Source organism: Diprion similis, chromosome 3 (assembly GCF_021155765.1).
Source record: "Diprion similis isolate iyDipSimi1 chromosome 3, iyDipSimi1.1, whole genome shotgun sequence".
Classification (NCBI taxonomy): Eukaryota; Metazoa; Arthropoda; class Insecta; order Hymenoptera; family Diprionidae; genus Diprion; species Diprion similis.
In genome coordinates this window covers 694,631-722,092 of record NC_060107.1, presented here as the reverse complement: position 1 = coordinate 722,092, position 27,462 = coordinate 694,631, and the positions used below count along the sequence as shown (strand labels likewise).

Below are 27,462 nucleotides of genomic sequence, written 5' to 3'. Positions count from 1 at the left end.
ATTGATGGTCCAATTCTTTTCTCATTATTTGGGTCAGATGAACGATGAACGTTTTTGTTTCTTCGCGAATTAAAAGCACACAATAACCGTTAAGATAAAAGCAAAATAAAGTCGTTCCGCGATTCGTTTTAATTTCTTTCTTACCCCGCCGATAAAAAAAAATGCCAAAACATGTCCAACGATAATTATACTGTGCCGTTTGTGTCTGATCTTCGGAACCTGACATTCTTTCCAGGGATACCATTAACGAAGTAAATAGTTCATGCCGAGCCAAAATCAGGCTCACCGATAACGGATAATTTACTCGAAACTCTTCGTTTCGTGGTATTTTTTAATAAGCGGTCGAGAAAAAAAATTCTTAGAGAGTAATTAGGACGACGTATTAGAGAACAGTTGGGGACAATAAAACAGACGTGCAGATACCTTCAACGGCGACACTGGCGTGCTTGAAATCACGTCCCAGAGCGTTTTCCAACGACACGACGTACTTCCCAGCGTGATCGGCCGTGATGCTGTCCAAGGTCAGGCAAGACACACCACCGCCACTGGTGATTGCAACCTTCTCATCAGGTACCAGTTCTCGACCCTATAGTGGAGAAGAAGATGAAAAAGGATGAACGAGAGTGATCGAGATCGAGAAATACGGTTCAATTTCCCATCATGTGATCGTGTTCCGGAGCTACGACCTCGTCCGAGATTTGAGAAGGACGCTAAACGCGGTAACAGAATCTTTTGCTGCGCTCAAAGTGCGCGGAACAATGGTGACACTGGAGATGATCCTTTCTTTCGGCCTGTCCGAAGCGGAGCGAAACGCGAAATGTGAAACCGCGGAGGGTGTCAAGGCTGCATAGTTGACACCCACTTTCCTTCGCCTCCCCGATAAAACTCTAGTCCGATTCGCCCCTCGGGGTTGTTTCGAAGTTCAAACGTTTCGTTTCGACCAGAAGAGCATCCATCCTCTTGTCGTAGACTTACGCAATCAATCGCAGTGAATCCCGACTCTCGACTCGACTCTTTGTACGTTTCGCTCTGTTTCGGGATAACCGAGAGAGACAATGTCGTCTCTGACGTTCGCCTGCCCATGTGGCATTGTATGGAAGGCGGAGAAATTTCTATTGACGAATAACTCGACAGGACAGAATTCCGCCACCGTTTATGCATACACTGACACGATTTTTATGATAATTCATTTCTGCATTTCTAACACGCCGCAACGTCGAGGGTATTACTACGTAGGTACATGACAGCGATCCGCACCCGGTACGATTCCGTTGCCCAAGAGCAGGTAGGTAGGTAGGTAGCAGCAAGCTATACATATGCAACATCTATGGAATGCAAATTGCCCTAGTGACGTCCTAGTCGCGTACGTGTCGACGGAGTGAATGGGAAGACAAAGCGGCTGCCGAGGAACGTCGATAAAGGAGGAGAAAAGAATATACGTGGGCGAATTTCACGATGGTTATTTTTATCGATTCGGAAATTCGCTCCATTTTTAATCATCCTCCACTTGATTGGCAGCCGCAGTAGCCTCTCGACGAGTTCCTCGTTATTCCAACCTCTCGAGTCAGATATAAAGTGCACTTTGCAACGCACTTCGATTTCTCCGATCGATATAAATTACGCGCTCCTGCTAGTGCTCTGCAGTACTCGGTTGATTTTACAAAAGCTCTTTCATTCCCATATGGAATTACCCTCCCCCCTCCCCCCCACACCCATGATATATAGCAGCACTCTGACAGTGCAGTCTAGAATCAAATGATTCAGTTTATTTTGCTGTTCACGATTCTGTTTCTTCCGCTTTCCTTCAATTTCCACAGGAAAAAATTGTCTTTGGGGTTTTTATGTCACTCAATTTCGATACGACATTTTCACGGTTGAAAATTTGATCTTGAATACTATTGAAGAGGCTACACTCTACTATGAAAATGATCAGTTGAGTCGTGTGCTGATCCTAAAAATATCCTCTTTTAAACTGTCCATAATGAGTGACATCGGTTTGACGAGTGGTATCGAATGACAGTGAGAAAACATTTCAAATCTGCATGGTAGAAGATCAGCAGTATATAGAAACTGAAATCTTGTTGACTGACGTGGGAAGCGGAATAATTGGATGTTAGTAAACGATTCTCATCAATAACAAGGCGAGTGCACGATTTATTGATCCGGATTGACAAGAGACGGATAGAAGTAACTAGCCGGTTCGCAAAAGGCTGGCGCACGTCGACGAATCTGAATGTACATAGCTTCGACTGATAAATACGACATTGAAATATGCAAACGAGGAATCACAGGACAGTTAAAAATAAACTCTCACCGCTCTGAGCCACTTGACACGGGGTTCCGGGTGGCCCTTGTAGGTGGCTCTGAGGACGACGCGGGCACCCCGAAGAGCCGTGATGTCGGACGGAGCCTTCAGGATGAGGGCAGGTTCAAAGCGTTCAAGGCTGGGTCGACGGATCTCGGCGAGTCTCTTCTTGATCTCCTCAGGTGGAGACTGAGACCTCTCGAGTATCCTGAGGCACTTGATGGCCGGCGAATCGTCGACGACTAGTTGGTCACCGACCGACGACGTCCTGGCGCTGATTAGACTGCCGCATGTTTCTTCGATGATCGACTTATCGCAATTTGATCTTCGCAGGTTCTCTCTGCTTCCAAGCTCGCTCTTGAACTTCCGGAGCACCATCTGCACGTTGTCACTGGCCGATGAGAGTATCTTCTCGATTGTACCGTCGTCCTGACCTTCGTCCTTCGTCACCGATTCTGTATCGTCCTTGACCACGACCTCCACCTCCTGTTTCGCTGAGGTGAACACCTCTCCCTGTTCCTTCATTTCCGGCACCACTACGTTGGGCACGTCGATCACCGGTACGCCAACCATTCTTTCCGGCGATAAGATCCTCTCGGCCACCTCGACCTTCTTCACCGAGTTCGAGGTCAGTGGAGACAGCGGAGCCTTCTCTTTCAGCTTCTTTACCTCCCTCAGCGACGACCGTGGTTTAGTTAACCTCGGGCCAATCGTCGAGGATTTTTCAAACGATTGCGTGCGTCTTAGGCTCGAACAAGCTGTTCCCTCCTCACCATGTGGTGCTTTTTTCCTGCCTGTGACTTCCGGGATCACGCGACGTTTAAAAACGGGAGTTCTGGGTGTCGGCCACGTGACCGTCGGGGCGGTAGGTTTGTTTTCTTTACCAACTTCCGCGGACTTCGGAGCTTCTCGCTTCTTCCTAACCAACGGTGAGCCAGGAGTCGATCTGGTCGAACGCCTTATCACGTCCCTACGAATAAACGCCGCGGCACCATCGGCATGGTCAGCTTCTTCATTCGCCGGAGATTCTAACTTCGGTATAGAGTTCAGGTCAAAGTCGAGTCGTGCCATCGCGCTGACCGTCGGACCTCGTCCTCCAGCGACTCCAGCGGTGCATCGAACCTCTCCAACCTCTCGGAAGGACACCCCAGTGATTCGCAGGATGCTTGTCGACCCGTCTTTCTCAACCTGCGAAGGATCAGGTGGTGAGAGTTTGACGTACGATGTGTTTTTAAGATTTCAAAGCATACCTTGCACTTGGTCAGAACCTTCGCGTCCCTTCCGTTAACCGTCCACTTGAACTCGACTGGTCTTCCCGACTGAACCCTGGCGCAGAATTGGACGGTGGCTCCCTTGCTGGTCAGGACGGAAACTGGCGTCTTGGTGAACTGGAGGGCCATCTTTGGGACGCCCTTGTAGTCCTGGACTGCGAAAAGCCCCTTCGTCTTTGCCTCTCCGAAATCGTTGCGCACCAGGCAAGTGTACTCTCCGGCGTCCTGAGGGTAGACATCGGAGAGACGCAGGGCGACTCCACCGTCACCGTACACCACGTACCTGTAATAATCGCTGTCCGGGACCTCCCTGCCGTCCTTTAACCAGGTGATGACGAACGGCGGTGTTCCTGCAATCCGTGAAAGTAGCGGTCGCACCGTGAGGCAGGTAAAAAATCGAGAATCACGGTTGGATTTGACGATGTACTTACCGGAGAGTCTGACCTGCAGCTCGTAGGAATGTCCCTCCATTACAATCGAGTCCTCAGGAAGTTCCTCAACGAATTTTGGAGGGTCTTTGTCTGCCGTCGAAGGGTCGTCAGTATCGAGGACTGTGACCTGGTTCAAAAAAGTAGATCGAGACTTAGGAGGTGAAGATTTTCTCATGCGAAATTAGCTCTTCTCGTCGCGCACAATATAGACGAATCAGTTTTACCAGACAGCTGTTCCTCGTTGTTCCCATGACGTTTGTCGCCTGGCATGTGTATTGCCCAGCATCCGTCGCCCTGACCTTCGTAATTTCGACCTTGGCTGTGTGGCCGTCGAAGTATCTTCTGATTCGGTCGGACCGTTCCAGGGGTTTCGCATTTCTGATCAAACACATAGTTCATGATTATTTTTCTACTTATTTTTACTGTTGCTAGAGTAGACATACAAGGGAGATTCTGCGTGCAGATCCCGATACCGACATGTTACCGACATTTCACTGCTTTCATGCTCGGACACAAACCCTTTTTGTAAGGGTGGAGGGTTACCTTCCGAAAAAAATGTGAAGCGGCTAAAAATGTTGGTAAGATTTCGGTATCGGGATCTGCACGCAGAATCCTCCTTAGCTCATAGCTAATCGTTCCTATCGTCGTTTTTCATTTACCTGTACCAAGAGGGCGTCGGAGATGGTGTCCCTCTTATGTCACATTGCAGCTGCAACCGGCCGTTAATTCTGGCCGCTGAGCCGAGTAGACTTCTTCCGAAGGTTGGGTACGTCCTGGGAGATGCGCTTCTCGCTCTGATGCCTCGACTGACGGATCCATGGCGACCTGAAGATAAATGAAAAGAAATAAAGTGTTCAAACTTTCGACCGCATGTTACATCGATCCCATAAATAGCCAACGCCCGGCCGAGGCGAGGGAGCGAATTAAAAGCAGGGATAATTGGTTTTAATTAATTAATCGCACGCTACTGCGGAGCGCCAAAGGCTTGAGTAATCGTCGATTTCATCTTTTTCATCAGCCGAACGACCTTCAAGACGTTTTATAATTGGACTTTCATCAGGGCGAAAACGTTCTCCAATTTGTTTTTTCTTCCTGCCACAAGTAGACTAGAGAGATCGAAATCGATCGGTTATATTACGAGATCTCTCGCTTAAACGTCACTCGCAGCCTCTCATTCACTTCACTCGAAACTCCAACCGTTTCAGACTCACCTATGATCTCGAGTCTGGCAGTCGCCTCGACACGTCCGACGTCGTTCTCCAGGGTGACGCGATAGAGCCCGGCGTCCTCGACGGTCACTTCCGATATCTCAAGCACCCTGACGTCGTCCCGTTCCTTCACGGATATCCTCGTGCTTGGCGTAACCACCGCACCATTCTTGTCCCACGTCACCCAGGGCGTCGGATGCCCGGAAACGGCGCATTGGAACCGCACGGTTTCGCCTTCTTCGGCGACCCGGTTATGCGGCACTGCGTAAAACTTTGGCGCCGTAACCTTTAATCGTTTCGTTTGCGGGGCTCGGGATGGCGTCCGGAACTCCCTGCCGCCTGGGGTCAAATTGTAGGAGAAAAAGGATTCATGATAAACCGTAGTTCAATAGACTCTCAACGGAACCGATTTTCATCGTCGAATCAACTTACGTGCAACCGACGGCGACAAGCTGCGGATTGGAGTTGACCTTGGCGTTGACCTTGGCGTCGATCCTGCCGAAAGCAGCCCTACAGGCCGCCTCAGGTGCCGACTCAGGGCATTTTCCTTCTCTTCGGGAACTGAATTCAACGATTTCATTTCGATTAAATTATATTATCAGCGATTCAACTTCGTATTACTCATCTACTCACCGTCAACTACGAGGCAGGCAGACGTGAACGCTTTTCCAAGATCGTTATACGCGACGCAGGTGTACTCGCCCTCATCCTCAGGATAGACGTGCTGGATGCTCAGTCGAGCAGTTTCCCCGTCGAATTCCGTCGTGAAGTCGCCGCCGAGGGGCAAAAGCTTCGGGATTTGGATGAGAAACGAGTTTAGGTCAGTCTGCAGATGTATGCGAATTAATATATCGCTTTTTTACTTACCCTTCCGTCCTTCTCCCAGCGGATATCCGGTACCGGCGTCGCATGCACTTTGCATTCCAAAGTGACAGCGTCACCGTCGCAGCATCTCAGATCTCGGAGTTCTCTCGTTATCAGGGGCAATGTCACGACCTTCCTGCAGTAGACAGTCATCAGAGATTAATGAGATTCACGGAGTGCTTTTGATAATCGTTGTACATCCTTTTGTGAAGTGAAATTTTAAGGTGGTTTTAATTTCAAGAGAATTGGCTTCTTGGATTCCGATATCAATTCATGGGTTCGAAAGCATGAAACGAGTGTCCTTTGAACACGAGAGATTAGTTTCCACACCGATGATTCGAGACACTTGAACTTTGCAATTGGGTATACGCTGGGTATCTTAACGTTTCACTTCACAGCTGTATTATAATATCTCGAGGTTACATATCATACTAGTGATTGAAAAAAGTACGGTACCCGTGTTTGACGGAGGTCTGATCCATCCTGTCTTCTTTGCCCTGACCTGAAAATAGACACGAGTGAAAAGGTTTCGTAAAGTTAGTCGAGTGGTCGCTTCGTCACACTCTCAACTCTCGTATAATGGGGCAGAGACACATCTGTCTGTCACCCACGCGACTCGATCTCTCACGCTCGCTTGAATAATATAATATGCCAAAGCCAGCGTAACATTTGCTTTATTTTTTTCCATCACGCAAACTAGCGGAGTCTGGGTCGTCCGTCGGGACTTGCGATATAAGGAATGCCGTGTACGACAGAACTAATAGAAAAAGAAATCTTTTTCGTAAAACCAATATTGAGAGCTACTTTTTTTAATCGACATAAATTGATGTGTGTTGATTTATGCAGACGATGGCGTATAAATAGTTCGAAGCACCCTTTCCATCGGTAAACCGATAATTGAAGCACGCCGTCAAAGTGGATAGAACATCGCATAAATAAACACACGTCCAGTTATGCCCTATTATGTAAATCGTATGAGCAGCCCATTACACCTTTTATGGTTACGGCATAAATTTAAAACGTGAACAATTTTGCGTAAGATTTCCCCCTATTAGATATCTCATCGACGTGAGTCGATTATATCCATGCAAGTCGTAAGTTGAGCGAGCTGCTTACATCAATGTTTGTACAGCGTGTGTCGTAGTCAGGAGAGAATTGCTTAACCGTCCTATAATTAATCGGTACATACCTTTGTTTTGGTCTTTCAATTTATTTATATTGTACACATGTAGCCATGCTCACGTCGCGAATGGAGTTTAAAAAAATCTTGACAAAAAGCGCCGCCTGTGTAGTAATTCAATACAATATACGAATAAGGAAAATGTTGACACGTACGAACTTGCTGATCGATGTACGATGATAAATCGACCGTAAAATACATGAATGCAACATTTGTTGAAAGGAAATTCAATCAAGTCTGACAATCGTGAGTCAAAATTAACAAAGCAAATCAGTATTGATGATGATTTGACATTTTACATCGTACAAAAATTTCACTTGTACCACAATTCGTGGCCACAATTCTTCGTTTCCTCGTTTTATCGAAAAAAATCTTCCCCACTTGCCGTGTACCAGGTGTCATATTAATGCGGCTCGTAGGCGAATCGCAAATACAGAGAGTGTTTTCCCAGTTTCAATAAATTACACCGCAAATCCCGATGCAAATTTATATCCATAAATATTAATGCGTGTCACTCTGCAGTATTGCAGCGAGCGCCTTCTTTGGTATTTCGTGCTACCGATATAAATGGAGGAGACGGAAGTGCGTACGTGACTCTGATTTTTAATATATCACACGTACGCGTACCCACACGAACTGCATCTCCATGCACGATGAATACAGGATTTATATTTAAAGCTTCTAAAACCACATGTTTCGTATTTATTTTCTACTTTCCCGGAGGTTATGCCTTATACCATCTATATCATTCTCGGGATTACAAATTTTTTTCTAACTACATTTCGTTTCATTTCTCTTCCCCCCCCCCCCCCTCCCCCCCCTCTTCTCTGGTCGAAATGATGAAAATTACGGGCAAGTTGTAGACCGAATACTCAAATAGTTTCGCCTATATATTAGGCCTTCTTACCGAATGCGCCCGGCATATTTAATCAACCGATGATACAACGCGGACTGAAATTTTACCTACGTAGGTACTATTCGTAGCTGAGCCATACTCGATGAAAAACAAGTCGTAGTACCTACGAGAAAAATGAAATGAGAGGATGAGTAATAAGCAAGAAGCAAAACGATTCTTCGAAAAAAATATATCTTTCGATAAATAATCACTCATATTTGGATTGCGCAACAGCAGCGTTCAACCTCATTTCGAAACGAATTATTACGTACATGCATATTTCTCGTTTAGCTTTGCGCAGAATTTTTGATTAGTAATTTATTTTCCTCTAAGATATTTCACGTGCTCGGTTCACTGAAAGATATGAGGAAATAAGGAGCAGGACAAACCGGCCACTGACCTTTCGCGTAGATCTGCAGCGATATTATCGCCTTCGCTTCTCCATTGCAATTCTTGGCGATTACGGTATATGTTCCTGTGAAGTCGATCTTAGCGTAGGGGATTTCCAGACGATACTGCGGACCCTCGCCGACGCGTCTGAAGTGCGGAGCGTCTCTGTAGTAGTCGGGCTACAAGCATGAAGAAGGAAGGAGGAAAGTAGAAATGAGAAATAATAAAATGGATATGAAATAAAAATTAATTGTGTAATTAACTTAAATAAAAAATGATAAATAAAAAAATAACGACATTTTTTATCTATAAAATGATCGATTAATTGTCGATAAAATCTGATGCAAAACCAGGCTCAAATCTTTCTTAACTCAACGATTTGCTTTTGGGAATATTTTTTCGCGATTATTTAATTCCACGATGTACTTTGGATTATATGTGGTTTGCCTGAGGACAGAGCCAGCGGTTGATCGCTGGTCAAACCCACGGAGTAATCAGACATCCTCGTGTGAAGTTCAGGAAATGTTATCTCCGCGGAAACCGCTTGGAGGATATTCAGATAACTTTATCCATCTCATTGAGCATTCTTTCATTATCGTGGAAACTTTTTGCGGATGGTTTTCTAGGAAACGTCAATTGCGATTGCCTGCTAAGAATAACCGAAAATAATCAATTTTTTTCCACACAATAGGTTTTTGGATTTTACCCCCATGAACCACGCTATAAAATATCAATTTCTGCGATTAGAGTACACATTGTTATCTTACTTACTAAGTACCCATTTGATACAATAACCGAAAAATGAATGAATATTTTTCCCTGAAAGTAAAAAATATTTTGAATGAAGCTATAAATTATCAACAAAACTTTTCCGCGCCTAAGACTACGTACTGAAATTTACGAAATTCTGGTTTCAATCGCATCGTTTCTAAAAAATTTTTAACCGATTAATATTTACTGATTCAATCGAGTCTGTTTTTGAACACGATTAATCGATACGTAGATTGTTTTTAAACAAGTGTTTGAATTATTACATTTTATAAAAAAAACACTTATTAAGAGTGTCTCCGTTTCTGACCTCGTGATACGATAATTAGTTTATCGAATAATTAGCGAGAACACCGGGAAGGAATCCAGTTTATCATCGTTCACTAGCAAAATTAGTAATCTTAGTCCGTATGTTCCATTAGTTGCACTGCATTGCGTATCGAGCTGCAATGATTTATTTTCCGAGCTGAGAAAGGCGAAAGATAAACTTATCATTAGCTGACGTACGGAATGTGTTCCAGCTAGGCAGACACGCGTATCGCCTTTTCTTGCTACACGACGAATCGCCTATATATATATATATATATATATATATCCGCTTCTCTTTTCGCCGCTCGCCAAAATCCATCGCTTCAACATCGCGGTTGCGAAATCATCATTCGTCTCGGCGATTTTTTATTATAATAATATTCGCACGGGGCACGCATGCCTATTCCTGGATTTGGAATTGTTTTAGAAATCCAACGATGATTCTGACCAAATCAAACTCCCGGCTTAAACAAGTATCCTCGGCCTTCTTCCTTACATGGTGCAAATTTAGTCAGAGTTATAAATACTCCTATATAATATACCTCGAGTATACCGCAATGCGGTTCTCTGCGGTCATCGTCTGCTCCGTTTGCCTTAGGTTAGGGACTGGCAAACTGCGGGCCGCCGACTGTTATAGCTGATTAAATCAATTATCGTCTTTCTTTTGATTCTTAAATAACTATTCTATGCCAAACTTATAGCCCAAGGTAGACGTGAGAAAAAAATTGCATTTCCTTTCGTAGCCCTTATACGGTACATTCGGCGTCAATTGGTGGCCCTGGGCTCGCGTGACTTCGCCACGAAGTAAAAGAAAAGGAGCCGTTTGTAGCCGGCGGGCGATCCTGGCTTCTCATACACGAGAAAAACGAACATGTCTAGAAATTAGCGACGAGTGGGGAAAAGACAAGCACTGTAAACCACGTGTTTGTAAAATTTGCGAAAAAAGAAATTGGCAGAAATGGCGAACTGCGACGAAAAACCGATCCCCGCGGGACAAATCGGCGCTCGGTTTACGGTGTCGAGGTGGGGGAGTCGCTGGTCCCTGTTCCCGGGTCTTTACGCGGGTAACTTTCGCTCCGTATATGGGCGAAGGCATCTCGATCCTTCCGTCTCTCGCAGCTTATTATCGCGGCGCGGTGTTTTGATCCCGGGTCTTGAGTCCGGGCCCGATAAATCAACCTCCACGAATCGACCGCCGAGTTCTGCGGACCCTGAGGAGATCGGCTCGCGAATAGACGCTCTGATAACAACCCGTGTTCATGTGCCAGGCCAGACGGATGATTAACGAGCCACGCATTAACAGCGCCGAAGGACACGTAACAGCAAAAAGAAAGCAACGACCATCGTATTCAGCAAGTTTTCGCTAATTCTTCTTGGTCCGCCCCGCTGATAGTGAACTCGGAATGTTTGGGGCTGGACTTGATGTTGGGGCTTCAAAGACTTCGATCACTCTTTTCGGGACTTTCGCCATATGGGGTTAAAACTTGGAAGAGTCAATACTTAGAATACAACGAATTTTGGAAAAGTAATGAAAGACAAATTCTTCGAGATCTGGATTTTCGAAAGTATCACTGATCAGTAGTTATAATTCTAATTTATTTTCGCATGTTTGAAATTTCTAGATATCGACCCTTCCAAGTTTTGATCTCCCTCCCCCCCATATTAATCGATGGGCTCTGCCTCGAGGCGTTCAATTCGAAGGGCTGCGGCGAAGAGAGAGTCTGGCTTTGAGGCTTAATGAAGTGGTCGAAAGTGCGATGCTGTATCCTTGGCTCGTGATAAGTAATAGTCGCACGTCAGCGGTCAGCCGGAATAGCGCTACGTTGAGTTTAATATGCTAAGCTGGGTGTCAGGATTGACGAGGCCTTGCTCCGGGCGCCTTCCTCCACGCCGCGGACCACGAATCGACCCAAATCGTTGCTGCAGGTTCGAGATCGCCTCGAAGGGTCCGAGGGTGAAGGCCACCCCCGTGGAACAACGGGGTGAACGAGGGGTTAATCACTCATCAATTTTGGTCTACACTTGACATCGAGATTTCAGGATTTTAGAAAGATTTCGAAGGATTTAAAAATGTTTGACAGATTTAAAAAAATTTCAATTAACTTCAACAGATTCCACGTGAATTTAAATAATTACATTGCTTTTCAGGGATTTCAAATAATTTTACAAGCTTTCAAATCATTTCATGGAATTCACGAGAGGCTTACATCAGATTTTACAACTCTGATTAACTCTTCGGGGATGAACTAAACTGAACCGCGTTAGTTGAGTCGGTTGTTGAAAAGAGGAATCGCTTCAGATTTCGTCGAATCGAGTGGCGGTGAGAAACCACTTTCATCTAATCGGTTCACACATTCACTGTATCGTAATAAACGCGTTACGTTATGAATTCGCGTTATGCCGACCGCACGATCACTAATTGGAACAGAGAAATGACGCGTCTTCTCGTTCTACGTTCTGCCTCGACCAAGCAAGTAGTTTGAGAAAAGGAAAGAAAAGGTTCTCGGGATCCACGGAGCGTATAAAAGAGCAGAATTTGCTTAAAATTTTAGTAAAAGCGGGAATCGTCAGGTTTTTTCGCTGAAATATATTTCGTAAAATGCAGATTCTACTCTAGAATCAGTGCAGAGTAAAATCTGCTGAATTAATGCATTTTCTCCCAAGGGATATTCGAATGATTTGCGTCCTCTTTACTTCTCAGTAATATCAATTCGTTATTTCATCCCTCGTTTGACTCTTTCCACGAGTTCCTGCGAGTAGATTAAACGCGGTTTAATTAAGATCGAATCCCCGTGTGGAAAGAAATCTTGACAAATGAAGCTTAATGTAGATTAACGATCGGGAACGGTCTTTAACCGAGAATATACCTACAAGGTATACCTATATGTATATCACAGAGTGGTTGAAATTGGCTCGTGGTTTTTACTTTATTCGCACTAATTGGAGATCGAGATCGATTTCGCGGTTGTTTCGGTAATTAGGGACTAGGGGACCGGTAAACTCGAATTATTGAATGCGTAATCATACGGTATGCGAAAAAATTGAGGGTTATATTTATCGGTATGATTTGTTGATGAGGTTAAAACAGAAAGGCAAGGCGAGTATAGCAGCCACGGCGATTGCTTAGTTGCCTATCGATGAATTTATTACTCAATACGTCGGTGGCGAAGAATAAACCTTCCTTGTATGGAAACCTCGGCTCCAGATCGACGAGGACTAAGCCGCGTTATTGTGCTCAATAGTATGAGGCACATGACCGAAAGGCGATGCCACTTATACATGCATTTCAGATACGAACGACCGATGCATTAATTCCATCTTAAATTTTTTGTTCCTTTAAGCTCATCGAACTCTGCAGAATTAAAAAAAGCCGGAAGTAACGCAGTTTCAATCCTTTTTGCCTATTTTTTGATACTTTTCTGATACTCAAATCTTGACGAGAGAGAAGCGTGCTTATTTTACAATTAAGTACAAAGTGAGCACCGTTCGTGTTTCTTAAGCGTAAGACGGTGCTCGTCGTCTATAAATCTTCAATTTAGCAAGTATAATTCATTGTTTCGAGGTCTTGAGCGATAATTTAACGCTGCGTTTACTCGGTTAATATCTTGTAAGCACGCGATGCTGGCAAAAAAATTGAACAACTGCCAATTTCTCAATCGCAGCTTATGCTCATGATTATGTAAAATATTTGTACGACATATGTGCAAATATATATAATGATAAACTTTCTGCAGGCAAAAAACTTAAAATTAATCGGAGACAAGTTTTATTATATTTAATATGAAATTGTAATTTCGATTGCTCCAGAACTGCGCAACTTTTTTTTTTTTTTTTTGATGATCAACGCCGTTACAAGTATATAAAAATTATCATTATTAATTCAGTTGCGCAAGAATTAATTACTCAGGTTTCAACACAAGAAAAAGAGACAGAAAGAGAGAGAAAATAATAATTGAAAAAGGAATAAATAAAAAACAGGAACTGAGATTAAAAATTGATTAAATTATTTTTTAATCGAATCATTTCAGTTTCTATCAAGTTGAACATTTTTGGTCCAAAACGGGGAGAGAATGAATCAGTGACTTGCAGGATCCTTTAAATTTCATTTCAATGGAGCGAATTGAATATTTGGAGATTGTTAAATAAATGGCTAAAAGGGCTGTCGCGTTTCCTCCAAGCCTGCGTTTCATTTATGTCGTTACAGGGACGTGAGAGACACGCAAGACGCGTGTGCTGGTTTATTATGCAGGTATAATGAATTGCATTCATGCGTCGGAGTATAAAACGCTAGTTGACAAGTCGACGGATCAGCGAAGTGACGGTGGTGCGCAGCTGTCTGCTTTGGAGGCGGGTGTTAAGACTTGTACATAACGAAATATTGCATCGAGCCATTTCATTGTCGTGCATTATAAAGCCTCTTTGCCTTATAAGTTATTCCTCGAGTCGGGAACGAGATTCGATTCGTCGTACTGGTGCCGTTTCGATTCTAGTCTCACTTTGAGCGCTTGCTCAGGCAGTATGACAAATTGGATTTTGCGGCTGACTGACTTGTCACATGCAGCTCACGCGTAGTACATACATTATGCGAGAAGATAACGCAAAACGTACAAAGTTAGATATTAAAAATGGCGTGAAAGATTTTTTTTTTTTTTTTTTTCTTCATGCATATTCGTCGCCGTTCTATCCCACCCCCCACAGTTGATCTCACTTTCTCTTTCGAAGGTGAGAAAATCGCGATTTAACAGCTCGCCGCTTTCGGCCCCTCTATCCTTAAATGATCGAGGCGTTATGGATAGGTTTAGGGCGGGTGTAAATAGCGAGACCAGATATGGGAGGCGATAACCGCGTTTCAAGTGCCTTTTTAGCTGTTAATGGCTCGCCGGGTTGATACGACGCTTATATGGGCAAATAAGAATTTTCTCTGCCATTGGTACGATACCGGCTGCAGTTTGATCGATCGAACGTTAGGTAAAAGGATTGAAAAAAAAAAAAAAACGGGCCGAAAATTATTACGAAATTGATTTAACGCCTATATTCTGGCTCAAAATTGCTTTATGAATATTTTCACAAATTTGAAAGTATGTTGCTTCTCAATAGATCAAAATGGGAAAGATGGGGAGAAAAATTGGGATTAGGATTAGTGATTATAAAAATATTGTATTGGGTCTTACTTGCGTTAGGAAGTTGCGGAAGACGAAAATCAGGTCTTTGGATTCCAACACAAACTTGAATATTATAATCCGTTTGAAAAATCCTCTTCTTTACTTTTCGTTTTTCAATTTAGGAATTATATTCGTTGAATCGTTGCACTACAGCGTTCGGTTGAACTTATAAAAAGGACAAGATAAGTTCGAAATACTCGCTCGATAATAAGTCGTACTTTGTAAAAGAGATCTGCGACTCGGAATCACTCGATAAATTTGCTCTCGACTTTGAAATTTGAAGACACTTGTATGAAGATTGAAAAATATAGTGAAAGAAAAGTTTTACCGACGATTCGTAATTCCCGCGAGCAAAAATTGCCGAAATGGAAATACTTCTCGGGTAGATCGCAGCTCAGGCGCGTATTTCGATTCGACCATCGCGCGAGAAGCGAGTTCGCTCATAACGCTGCGATAAGTTGGACTGCTTAGTCGAGGAGGCTTAAGCCGACCCTCGGCGAGTCGTACGGGTGGGAGGGTCATCCGATTCGACGGTACGAACCTCGTTCCATCGGCCGAGTCTTGGGCATCGAGCGTCGCGACGCAGACTGACCTAGTGCAGGCGTCGCGATGCCCACCTCGAGGAAAAAGCCACCCCGCCAAAAGTGTGATTCACGTTCGGAAGTTCCGATTTGGGCATGATTGACGTCAGCGCCGATCGACGCACCCGTAATTGCTAGGCTTAATTCGATAATCACATCTCATGCTCGTCACAACTCAGGCAGAGGCAGAGTATATATACAATGTATGTTAGTATTAAATATATATGGTCAGTCCCGCTTCTTTTATATATACTGCTCTGGATTAATAAAAATGTTTTTGTTTTCTGTTTTTTTTTTTTTGTGGCTGAAACGTCCTCGCCGTTGTGATTTTTCAATCTTTTTTCGCAGGTCAGACTTTCTCACTGTAAAAAGGTTACGATCATTTGACGGTTTTGGAATAACGATGGGTAAACGGTTTGCGGATTCGGATACGGACCAGTGTTTTTGGTTCACGTTCGAAAAATTGGTCCGCATTTAATCGTAATTTGGTAATTCGGCCCCTTTTAGAGGCAGGAATAAAAAACTTTGGCAAATGTGCAGAGGGTTATACATATTGTACTCGTATTCACGAAGCAACGATACGAATGCATGAAAGCATTATAATAACGCAGAAGATAAAATCGTTTGAAATATGATGACACGATAACACGGCGTGTAGTTTATTCTGGGTTTAATAATAAAATCCTTACGCAAGTTTGAACTTTCATCATATATCCGTGTGTGTATATATATATAAAAGTATTATACAGATACAAATACGCCTGTATACCGAATATATATATATATTATACATATATATGTACACATGTATTACACAGGCCTGACAAAATTGACACACTTTTGTTGCACGTTTCGTGTCACGCCGTCAGTTAGCATGTTAGCAATCGCGTTTATCTCTCCTAAAATTGCACGTAGGTATGTAGGAATAGACGATGCAAATGCGTGGCTGTTTGTTTCGAATCATGCAAAGGAATAAAATAGTCCGCAAAATGTTAAATAAAGCTTAGTGTTAATCAGCGAATGAAGATACGCGGTTTTTCTATAGATACATAAAAACGTCGTATCATTTCTCCCACGTGATGTATGTATGTACGCGTACTATACCTACCGGGACTTTACCGCATATGGGCAAAATGTATGGCATTTCTTTCGCGGCACCCTGACCCACATATGTTGGTGTAACCGCGGACACGTCATTTCGCAAGATTACATAATTTAGCTATAACAAACGCGATATGGACATTGTGGGATATGTTTCACGCTGGCGAAACTCAGCCATCAAACTCAGCCATCAATCTCACCATTCTATTATTCTCGATTTTCTTCACCATCTACAAGCTCGTCTGTCGCGATGGAAATAGAATATTTCTTACTTTAATTCCATCCGACTTATACTGTCAAAGTGTCAAAATCGCTTGCAAGATTTTTGTCTCTATGAGTTTTTCGCTACTCAGACAACTTCCGAATTAGCATATTTTTCCGCCAGTCATCAGCTCTGATATAGATTCCCGATGTCCAACTACTTACACTCGAGTGACTCACGATCCATCATGATCCGATGAGACGGAAACCTTTGAATCTGATCAAACAGAATCAGGATTAACAATCTGAGATCGTTAATGCTCGATAGGAACTAAGCGACCGAATCGTCAAGCCACAGGTATCAGCTCCTGTACGCAACGCGATGCGTGTGGCAGGCACAGTCTGATTACACGAAGAGCTCTCACCCTGACATTCGGAAGGACGGATAGACAGGCGTTACTGTTGAGTCATTCTTGAGACAAATCTTGATCGAGTTAAGATTATTCTCACGGGCTGCTCTGCCTCGATATAGCTGGTATACCATTTACCCAGAGACATGCATATTTATGTACCAACCGTCGCTGTTGGTACTAGTGGACAGCAATTACAGGATAGAAAAATGATTAAAAATTGTGATGTACTGATTAATGTGAGGCACGTGAGATTTTTCAACCGAGGGAATTGTTGGAAGAAACGATACAGAGCTCGAGAAAATTTTTTAAGACTGGCAAATTCAACGCCTGCAGTAACTTACCCTCAGGAAGTCTCTGAGCCACATTACATCCGGTTTTGGATCACCGACGACTTCGCAAAGTATTATAACCGTGTCTCCTTCAACAGCTTCAGTCGACAAAGGCTTCGTAACGAAGAGCGGCTCCTTTGAATACCTGAAAGGATTCGGATTGGCCGATTAATCGTCGTAAGAAATAACTCGATGCATATCGCTAATCCATCGATCTTTCCTATGTCGAACTCATGCTTCACAGGCTGTAAAACGGTACGAGCGTTTCTCTGATTTCAGGCTCGTGTTACTCTCAAAGAAATAAGTATTACAGAAACGATCGATTATTTATAAACTAATCTACTCAACGATTGGTAATAAAAAATGAAATCAATAAACGTTGCACGAAAAGATGTGTCTAACTGTACTCACGGAATATCGGGGGCGACAACGACGGGTAAATTCTCAAGGGGTTTCACTTCTTCGAGGTTTCCAATGACGACGACTTTCGCCGAGGTCTCGGTTCTTCCGACTTCGTTGGTCGCGGTGCAGCTGTAGACGCCGGCGTCTCTGGGAGTGACGTTTGCCAGGGACAATTCGACGGTGCCATCGTGGGCCAGGGTCATGACGGCCCTGCGGCTCGGTCGTAGCCGGATTCCATCTCTGTGCCTACGTTTAGGGTAATAACGGAAGTGCGAACGTGAGATGGGAAGCAATCAATTCACGACGACGTCAATTCAACACCTTGGCGGTTCAGGCAGGTCGGACAAGTAGTGAGAGTGACGCGCGTCACCAGGGAATTACACACATGGGACCCGATTTGGAAATGATCAATGGCCTGACGCCTAAGAACCATGGATGTACTCACCAAACTACACCAACCGATGGATAGGCTTCGACCTGGGCCGACATCCTCAGTTCGCCTCCAACTTGGGTTGTGTAGGTCGCATCAAGTCCGTACAAAAACTCCGGTGCCACGTAGGCGCGGATGCCCTTGTCAACGACCAGGATGCAGCGGCAGGACACCGATCCTGTCGAGTTTCTTGCCGTTGCCATGTAGCACCCGGAGTCCTCCAACGTCGAGTGAGTTATCTCAAGAGTGTGGAAGTGGGACTCGTCGTTCCAGAATATGTGCGAGGCTAATGGGACCGGAAGAAATTGGGGCGTCTAATTTCAAAAACACAAGAGAAACGAAGCTCACTTCTATCCGACTTACCATCCTGACGAATTTCTCGCCCGTTTTTGTACCACACAACCTCCGGTGTCTGGTGACCAATCACCTGACAAGTCAGCCGGACTGGGTAAGTCATTTGCACTCGTCTATCCCTCAATCTCATCGTGAACTGCGGTGGTCTTTCCTCTGGAGAACCGTCAAGGTGGCTGAAAAGAAGTCGAAGATTAGCTTCCAGGAAGGAACGGAGTATGAAGAACGAATCACACTTACCTCTTCAGCTTCGCGTCAGCCTCTAAGATCTTGGGGTCAGCAACGACGAGGACCCTAGCGAAGGTTGAGACCCTACCGACCTTGTTGGTGGCCTCGCAAACGTATCGTCCCGAGTCTGCAGCGGTGATGTTGGAAACATTGAGGCAGCACTTTGAGCCGTTGTAATATATCTTGTACCTGGGCTCGTCGCTGGAGTCGATCTCCGTCGAGTCTCGATACCAGCGCACCTGGACCCTCGAGTCAGCCCGGACCTGAAGGTGATTGCAACGTGCGAAATATGTTCTGGGTATCGTGTTGAAAGAAGAAAAGATGAGCCTACCTCGCAATCCAGCGACACCGTTGAATCTTCCAAGGCCTTGAGCTGTCCCGGAAGTATGCCGATGAACTCTGGAAGCTCGACGACTTCCCCGACTACGCTCGACGTCGAAGTTATCACTGACTCACCCCATCCGTAACGGTTTCGGGGTGTTACGCGAAACTTGTACTCGCTACCAGGCCGCAGGTTGAATGCGTCAAATGTGTTGATTGGAGTGACGCCAAGCTTTACGTAGAAGAAGAAGAAGAAGAAAAAAAGAAAGAAAAACATCAGGGAGGATAAAAACACTATGAAAATGGAAGAAGATTACGTTGACGCAAGGTGAAGATCAAGCGAAAGAAAATCACGTTTCAAAGCAACATTTTCGCGGGTTGAGACCTACCTCCGCCCATCGAGCACCCCCATCACCCCCCAAGAGCCAGGCATCGACCCGGTAGGCTATCACAGGGGCTGGTCCCCGCTGCTCCGCCTTCCCCCAGCTCAAAGCCAACCAGTTTCTTCCACTGTCGACGACAATTGGCTCACTGCTGATTGGGCCAGGAACATCTGCACAAGGTTATTGGGTCAGTGATCGAAAGTGGGAAAGAAATGGGGTGAATTTCTCTGTTACGTTAACGGCGATTATCCACGCCTGAATATTTTCAAAAGTTCGGAAAGTTGCGTGACTTCATATGAAAAACAAATACAACGGTGGAATTCGCTTTGTGTATGTTTAGAATTTAGCAAGAGCGAGTTTCTTCAACTCTTAGGAATACACTTCTATGTGAATCATTCTTTACTCCCACGCGTCAATTTTCACGAGGTGAATACCGTTACGTTACAATTTCCAAAAATATAACTAAAAACCGCGACTGATGTGTCGCCGAAGTTTCAGCCGGCGACGATTTTCAACCGATTGTTGACGTCGGGGGAGAATTTTGTATTTCCCATAGCTACCTTGGTAGCCGGTTAAGTATTCCAAAAATTCGGAAATCAGGCAGTGTCTGTTTGCCCAATTAATACGAAGCTTCTGAATCGTTGTCAGTTCCAGTTCGTTTTGTGTACCGTTTTTCTCGGTCGGCTCACCGTTCACTAATTCAACTTTCATTTCTTATCGCCCAACTAATTGAAGAATATTATTTTTCAAAACGAGGCACTGTAACGAGTTTTTCCGAACATTGTCCAACGCGTAAATTTATGATTATTCGAAATTTAACGCTAAATGCAGGATTAAATGACGAGCTTTTTAAATACTTTGCGTATGTTTGTATTTTACTTTGTCTTGCGTTACTTTTTATTCTCTAACACTTTTGGGAGACTTCGGAAAACTTCTGGGACACAGAGCACTCTGACTGGCGGACTGAGTTTCAGTTTTTCGTTGACTCTCTACAAAAATAGCATCGTTACCTCGAGATTCCTCTGGCTGCGCAAGCTGCCGATATTCTACACAGTCTACTTAACCCGAACCTCTTTAAACTACGAACACTTGATTCTGGATAGAGTTTGTTTTCTCTAGCCCTTCTGGAATTACTCAATACCTCAGCAGGTTGTTTATCTGCAGAAATGATTCTCGTTCCATCCAGGGATCAACTTGCCGGGTCTCTGAACTTTATTTATTTTCACACAAAGACTTGACGGTGATGCGTAGGTATTAGAATAACAAAGTGAAAAGTAACAAGAAGCGTTTGTAAGAATCCTCAAGTCGGAACAAAGTTTTTGGATTTTTTAAATGAAAAATTGCTAATACTCGCCCTTATGAAGTTGCCGGTAATAGTTTACAATTAACAGCGTGTAACTTTAGACAGTATGATTATTTGCTAGCGCGTGGCTTTATAATTAAAATGTGGGCTGGCTTGGTCAAGGAACTGTCACGTTTGGCAGCCGGCCAGAAATCGTACAACTAGCACAGAGTTTCCGAGGCAAGTCAAGTAAACGAGTAAATATACTTGGTTGGAAAACCAGCAAGGATGCTAGCCAATTTTCCGATTTCGTAATAACCAGGTAATAACGCGTTTTGCGAGTATTCTAATTCTTTCCTAATTCTATCGACCAAAAGCTTTTGTCTCCCTATGGAAAACGGAGCTTGGGTTTATTCTTAACTTATTCCCGATTTGTTCATCACGCGTTTAATTTTTTTCATATCGTTAACCATACCTCGTTCCTTAGCCTTGTATTCGTGTAGAATAACCGATGATCTACGAATCGTCAACATGCCACTTGATATTTAAATGAAAACTTTACTTAAGCAGGCGATTTTTTCTGAAACCGTTAATCCGAAGAGAAACTGACATGTATCTGGTATTTCGTTGTATTAATCACTCATCAGTAAGAAGAACAGGGCGTATAATTGATTAATGATCGTGTTTTCAGCACCGCTGATCACTCGATACTCTGGCAACGATCAGTGCAGGCAATGCACTGGTCAATAGCCAATTGTTTTTTAAACATGTGATGCACTAAGTTTGGATCACAGAGTTCCTTGTCCGGCGTCGTTGTTCGATACCATCACTTCAGAATTTGGTCCCTTGTAGTTAATGGAGTTTGGAATGTCTTACGGCTGTAGCTTAAGGATCACAAATCCTTGACAATGCCTGGATGTGATCGAAACGGAATTAAAAAATGAGTCAAAAGAGAACTCACGTTTGACGTAGGTCCGTTGCCCGTCGTGAATGTCAGCGAGCAAATTGCTGGTATCGACGTTTCCCCATTCCGGAGACGGTGTCAGCGATCTGGCCCTCTGCTTGACCTGTTCAGCAAGAATAAGGCGCAGCCATCTTGTGAATATGTATCAGATTTTTATTCCTGAAAATGATGTCGCTTCACTTACCCTGACAGTGACGAATGTTCGATCGCAACCGTAACAGTTCTTCGCCAAAACGCAGTAGGTCCCTTCGTCCGAGGCGAGGGTTCGCTTCTGCGTGAGTCTGACGTAATCGTCGATAGATTCCTTGTGCGAACGAGGACTGTTGGTGATGTCTCGAATCCCTTTCATCCAGGTAACTAAGTCCAGAGAATTAGAGGTTATTGTGATGAAGATCGACTAGACGAGCTAATTATTTAAGACCAGGATGCACAACCTTTTGGTTTCGGTGTTCCGGTTACTCGGAAAGAAATGCTGACGTCCTCGCCAATCGCAACTGTCATCAGGTTGTCTGGTCGGGAAACAAACATGGCAGGTTTTCCACCCTTTATCGAGCTGGGTGCAACGACTTGGACGCTGGCGCTCGTATCCACGTAACCGTAAGCGTTGCTTGCCCTGCAAATGTAGGTTCCAGTCTCAGAGTCCGTCGCTTCCGGTACCATCAACGTGTACACTCCAGATTCTGCGAAGGTACGAGCTTTCGGGTGTTTGACTGGCCTCTTCGTGTCTCCATGGAGCCAGGTCACTTCCGGAGCTGGCATGCCTGCATCCCGGAACCGAAATTTAATTCGAAGTCACGTTTGGTAGAAAGATTAAAACGTGGTTTGCATGGGGTACCTTTGACTTCAACTTGAAGAGCTATCGTCCCTCCAGCAGGAACGCTGTGGTCGGTAAGAATGCTCGCGAAATGAGGCCTCCTTACATCTCTGCTGATCTTTCCTTGAGATACTCGGTCTCGTTTGCTTGCCGCGTACGCCTCACGACCTGGTTCAACGGGTGGTTAGGTGTTAGTTGATTGGACTAGATGACAAAATCTGGGTTTCGCTTGTTCAACTTCCTACCTTCGAAGTGGACCATGTGAGATATCTGGTCGCACCAGACTTGGTTTTCGGCTTTACAAGTGTACTGACCGCTGTCCAGCGAGTCCGGGTTTGATATTTGCAAGCGACAGACGCCGTCGCTCAGATCGCTCTGCTGATACCGTTCTCCGCAAAGTGGTTTCCCGTCCTTCAGCCAGGAGATAACAGGCGCTGGTTGTCCTCTAACTCGGCACTCTAGGACCAGCTCGTTGTCGGTGAATCGGAAGGTATCTAAGAAGCGGAAAGCGTTAGTACATGAGCATCAATTCCACTTCGGAGTAATGTACTCACCTTTCATGGACCTCGTGAAGGTCGGAGGCAGCGGACTGGACTCGAAACCAGCGTAGACTTTGAGCCTCGCCTCGGTGGTTGACTGTCCATGCGTATTTCTGGCCGTGCAAGAATATTCCCCGGAATCCTCCGGCAGAGCTGCATAGAATTCAAGAGAAGCCATTCCGTTCTCGAAGCTCGTTCTGTATCGGTTACTCGGACCAAGTATCTGATCGTCCTTTGACCACCATATCTGCGGTTCCGGTGAGCCGAGGACAGTGCAGGTCAACTTTATTCGAGAACCTTCTGCCGCAGTACGATCGGTCAGTTTCGTGCAGAACATCGGTTTGTTTCTCAGGTCTCTAGGTCCACACTGGAAGTTTTAATCAGGGTTAAAATTGATGGTACAACAGCTATATTCTATACTAACTTACTTCCTGGTTTCCAGCGCTTGCTTTACTCGTAGCCGAATAATACGCTCCGGATTCACCACCGTCGTCTGTCAAGTAGCTCTTCGCTCTGGTGCGTCGGTTCGATGACCGCAAGCTCTGGCTCTCGGAGTCTTCAAGGATCGTTGGGGTTTGTGTGTCGTAACTTCTCGCCCGCCCGCCGATCCTCTCAGATCTTTCTACTTCGATCACCGCCTGTTCCTTGCTTCTTCTTCTGTGACTTCTTGGGGCCAACTCCTCGCGCAGTGAGTCAGTGGCTTCGGATACCATGGACAAGGAATTCTCAGAGTCCGTTTCGTATCTTGTATCCTCTTTGGGCTCTACCTTCCCAGCCTGTTGGAGTTTATCTTTGATCAGATGTGTATCGTCCTGTTTCTCCCGTTTTTTTTCATGGGCTTCTTCTAACTTTTCTTCTTGGAATTTCTTCTTGCCCTTCTTTGGTTTTTTCAGGTGCTCACCCTCGGTCTTCTGTTTTTCCTTGGGATCCACTTTTTTTAGATCATCTTCCACATCCTTGTCCTTTACTTTAGCCTTGTCTTTTTTGAGCTGCTGTTCGGTTTCCTTTTCTTTTCTTTCAGTATCTTCGTTTTGTAGATGCTCTACTTCTTCTTCTTGTTTTGTTGTGGCTTTCTCTTTTTTAAGTCGATCTTCGTTCTCTAGCTTCTTTTGTTTTGCTTCTTCTTCTTGTTTTTCAACAGCTTCGGCTGACAGTTTATCAGTTTCTTCAATTTTCTGTTTCATTTCCAGGTCTTTCTCTATTTGTCCAACTTGATCGAGTTTTTCTGTTTCCTGATGTTCTGTTAGATTTTTTTGCTGTTGTTCCACTTTCTCCTTTTCGAGTCGTTCAGCCTCTTCGATCTTTAGCTTTTCTTCCACTTCTTTTAATTTCTCGTCGTCTCCCATTTTTTTCTTTTTCTTCGTTTCTTTTTTTAGTTTCTTTTTCTCGACTTGAGCTTCCTCCGTACGTTTCATTTCATTTTCCTGTTTATCCAATTGCTGTTTTTCTTCTATTTGTTTTCTTTCGAGTTCTTCCTTTCGTGAACGTTCAGCTTCCTCAGATCCTCTCTTTTCCGGTTCCACTTCTTCCCCTCGTTTTTTCTCAGCGTCTTCTTTTGCTAATTCTTTTGCATCTTCTTCCTTGGCTTCATTTCCCAGACGTTCTGCTTGTTCCTTTTGCTTGCTTGTTGCTTTTTTCTTTTTGGCTCGTTCTTCTTCGGAAACATTATTCTTCGCCATTGCTTCCTCTAATATTTTCACCTCCTCGGTCTGTGTATTGCCTGCTTCGTCTTTTTTCGCTCGTTCGTCTTCAGTCTGTTTGTTCTTCTCTGCTTCCTCAGTTTTCACTCTTTCACTTTCTTCTTTTTGTTTTCTGTCAGTTTCTTCTTTTTTCAATTGTTCTTCTTCAACCTTTTTCATCTTTTCTGCTTTTTCAACTTTCAATCGGTCCTGTTCTTCTTTTCGTTTTTTGTCAGCTTCTTCCTTTTTCAATCGATCTTCTTCAGCAATTCTCTTCTTTTCTGATCCCTCAGCCTTTAATCGTTCCTCTTCCTTTTGCTTTCGGTCGGCTTCTTCTTTTTTCAATCTCTCTTTTTCAGCAATTCTTTTCTTTTTCGCTTCTTTAGCTTTCAATCGATCCTCTTCTTCTTTTTGTTTCCTGTCAGCTTCTTCCTTCTTCAATCTTTCTTCTTCAGCTATTCTTTCTTTTTCTGCTTCTTCAGCTTTCAATCGATCCTCTTCTTCTTTTTTTTTCCTGTCAGCTTCTTCCTTCTTCAATCTTTCTTCTTCAGCAATTCTCTTCTTTTCTGCTTCCTCAGCCCTTAATCGTTCTTCTTCTTTTTGTTTCCTGTCAGCTTCTTCCTTCTTCAATCTTTCTGCTTCAGCAATTCTTTTCTTTTCTGCTTCCTCAGCCTTTAATCGTTCTTCTTCTTCTTCTTTCTGTTTTCTATCAGCTTCTTCCTTCTTCAATCTTTCTTCTTCAGCAACTCTATCCTTTTCTGCTTCCTCAGCCTTTAATCGGTCCTCTTCTTCTTTTTGTTTCCTGTTAGCTTCTTCCTTCTTCAATATTTCTGCTTCAGCAATTCTTTTCTTTTCTGCTTCCTCAGCCTTTAATCGTTCCTCTTCTTCTTTCTGTTTTTTATCAGTTTCTTCCTTCTTCAATCTTTCTTCTTCAGCTATTCTTTTCTTTTCCGCTTCTTTAGCTCTCAATCGATCCTCTTCTTCTTTTTGTTTCCTGTCAGCTTCTTCCTTCTTCAATCTTTCTTCTTCAGCAATTCTCTTCTTTTCTGCTTCCTCAGCCTTCAATCGTTCCTCTTCTTCTTTTTGTTTCTTGTCAGCTTCTTCCTTCTTCAATCTTTCTTCTTCAGCGATTCTCTTCTTTTCTGCTTCTGCAGCCTTCAATCGTTCTTTTTCTTTCTGTTTTTTATCAGCTTCTTCCTTCTTTAATCTTTCTTCTTCAGCAATTCTTTTCTTTTCTGCTTCTTCAGTCTTCAATCGTTCCTCTTCTTCTTTTTGTTTCTTGTCAGCTTCTTCCTTCTTCAATCTTTCTTCTTCAGCGATTCTCTTCTTTTCTGCTTCTGCAGCCTTCAATCGTTCTTTTTCTTTCTGTTTTTTATCAGCTTCTTCCTTCTTTAATCTTTCTTCTTCAGCAATTCTTTTCTTTTCTGCTTCTTCAGTCTTCAATCGTTCTTCTTCTTTTTGTTTCCTGTCAGTTTCTTCCTTTTTCAATCTTTCTTCTTCAGCAATTCTCTTCTTTTCTGCTTTTTCAGCCTTCAATCGTTCTTTTTCTTTCTGTTTTTTATCAGCTTCTTCCTTCTTCAATCTTCCTTCTTCAGCAATTCTTTTCTTTTCTGCTTCTTCAGCCTTCAAGTGTTCTTCTTCTTTTTGTTTCCTGTCAGCTTCTTCCATTTTCAATCTTTCTTCTTCAGCAATTCTCTTCTTTTCTGCTTTTTCAGCCTTCAATCGTTCTTTTTCTTTCTGTTTTTTATCAGCTTCCTCCTTCTTTAATCTTTCTTCTTCAGCAATTCTTTTCTTTTCTGCTTCTTCAGTCTTCAATCGTTCTTCTTCTTTTTGTTGCCTGTCAGCTTCTTCCTTCTTCAATTTTTCTTCTTCAGCAATTTTCTTCTTTTCTGCTTCTTCAGCTTTCAATCGTTCCTCTTTTTCTTTCTGTTTTTTATCAGCTTCTTCCTTCTTCAATTTTTCTTCTTCAGCAATTCTTTTCTTTTCTGCTTCTTCAACCTTCAATCGTTCTTCTTCTTTTTGTTTCCTGTCAGCTTCTTCCTTCTTCAATCTTTCTGCTTCAGCAATTCTTTTCTTTTCTGCTTCCTCAGCCTTTAATCGTTCTTCTTCTTCTTCTTTCTGTTTTCTATCAGCTTCTTCCTTCTTCAATCTTTCTTCTTCAGCAACTCTATCCTTTTCTGCTTCCTCAGCCTTTAATCGGTCCTCTTCTTCTTTTTGTTTCCTGTTAGCTTCTTCCTTCTTCAATTTTTCTTCTTCAGCAATTCTCTTCTTTTCTGCTTCTTCAGCTTTCAATCGTTCCTCTTCTTCTTTCTGTTTTTTATCAGCTTCTTCCTTCTTCAATTTTTCTTCTTCAGCAATTCTTTTCTTTTCTGCTTCTTCAACTTTCAATCGTTCTTCTTCTTTTTGTTGCCTGTCAACTGCTTCCTTCTTCAATTTTTCTTCTTCAGCAATTCTCTTCTTTTCTGCTTCTTCAGCTTTTAATCGTTCCTCTTCTTCTTTCTGTTTTTTATCAGCTTCCTCCTTCTTCAATCTTTCTTTTTCAGCAATTCTCTTCTTTTCTGCTTGTTGAGCCTTCAATTGTTCTTCTTCTTTCTGTTTCCTGTCTGCTTCTTCCTTCTTTAATCTTTCTTCTTCAGCTTTCAATCGTTCCTCTTCTTCTTT

General features: G+C 43.6%; 1 protein-coding gene across 1 annotated transcript in view; it reads right to left on the bottom strand.

Annotated features, from left to right (window-relative positions):
* The window catches only part of LOC124404240 (titin homolog), a 61,450-nt gene that overhangs the window by 9,156 nt on the left and 24,832 nt on the right, over positions 1-27,462 (bottom strand). The window contains exons 14-44 of the mRNA XM_046878219.1: positions 27,220-27,417; positions 26,800-26,919; positions 26,323-26,655; positions 25,372-25,596; positions 25,014-25,248; positions 23,551-24,917; positions 23,138-23,489; positions 22,829-23,077; positions 22,605-22,751; positions 22,204-22,530; positions 21,954-22,126; positions 21,767-21,872; positions 19,530-19,693; positions 19,151-19,372; positions 18,832-19,082; positions 18,604-18,767; positions 18,256-18,526; positions 17,820-18,056; positions 17,421-17,553; positions 8,555-8,723; positions 6,536-6,581; positions 6,083-6,215; positions 5,849-6,005; positions 5,648-5,776; positions 5,219-5,554; positions 4,667-4,832; positions 4,232-4,385; positions 4,008-4,134; positions 3,556-3,926; positions 2,315-3,493; positions 424-586 (exon numbers count right to left, since the gene is read on the bottom strand). Coding sequence (XP_046734175.1) covers positions 424-586; positions 2,315-3,493; positions 3,556-3,926; positions 4,008-4,134; positions 4,232-4,385; positions 4,667-4,832; positions 5,219-5,554; positions 5,648-5,776; positions 5,849-6,005; positions 6,083-6,215; positions 6,536-6,581; positions 8,555-8,723; positions 17,421-17,553; positions 17,820-18,056; positions 18,256-18,526; positions 18,604-18,767; positions 18,832-19,082; positions 19,151-19,372; positions 19,530-19,693; positions 21,767-21,872; positions 21,954-22,126; positions 22,204-22,530; positions 22,605-22,751; positions 22,829-23,077; positions 23,138-23,489; positions 23,551-24,917; positions 25,014-25,248; positions 25,372-25,596; positions 26,323-26,655; positions 26,800-26,919; positions 27,220-27,417 — 8,404 coding nt within the window. The remainder of the gene's footprint in view (positions 1-423; positions 587-2,314; positions 3,494-3,555; positions 3,927-4,007; positions 4,135-4,231; positions 4,386-4,666; positions 4,833-5,218; positions 5,555-5,647; positions 5,777-5,848; positions 6,006-6,082; positions 6,216-6,535; positions 6,582-8,554; positions 8,724-17,420; positions 17,554-17,819; positions 18,057-18,255; positions 18,527-18,603; positions 18,768-18,831; positions 19,083-19,150; positions 19,373-19,529; positions 19,694-21,766; positions 21,873-21,953; positions 22,127-22,203; positions 22,531-22,604; positions 22,752-22,828; positions 23,078-23,137; positions 23,490-23,550; positions 24,918-25,013; positions 25,249-25,371; positions 25,597-26,322; positions 26,656-26,799; positions 26,920-27,219; positions 27,418-27,462) is intronic.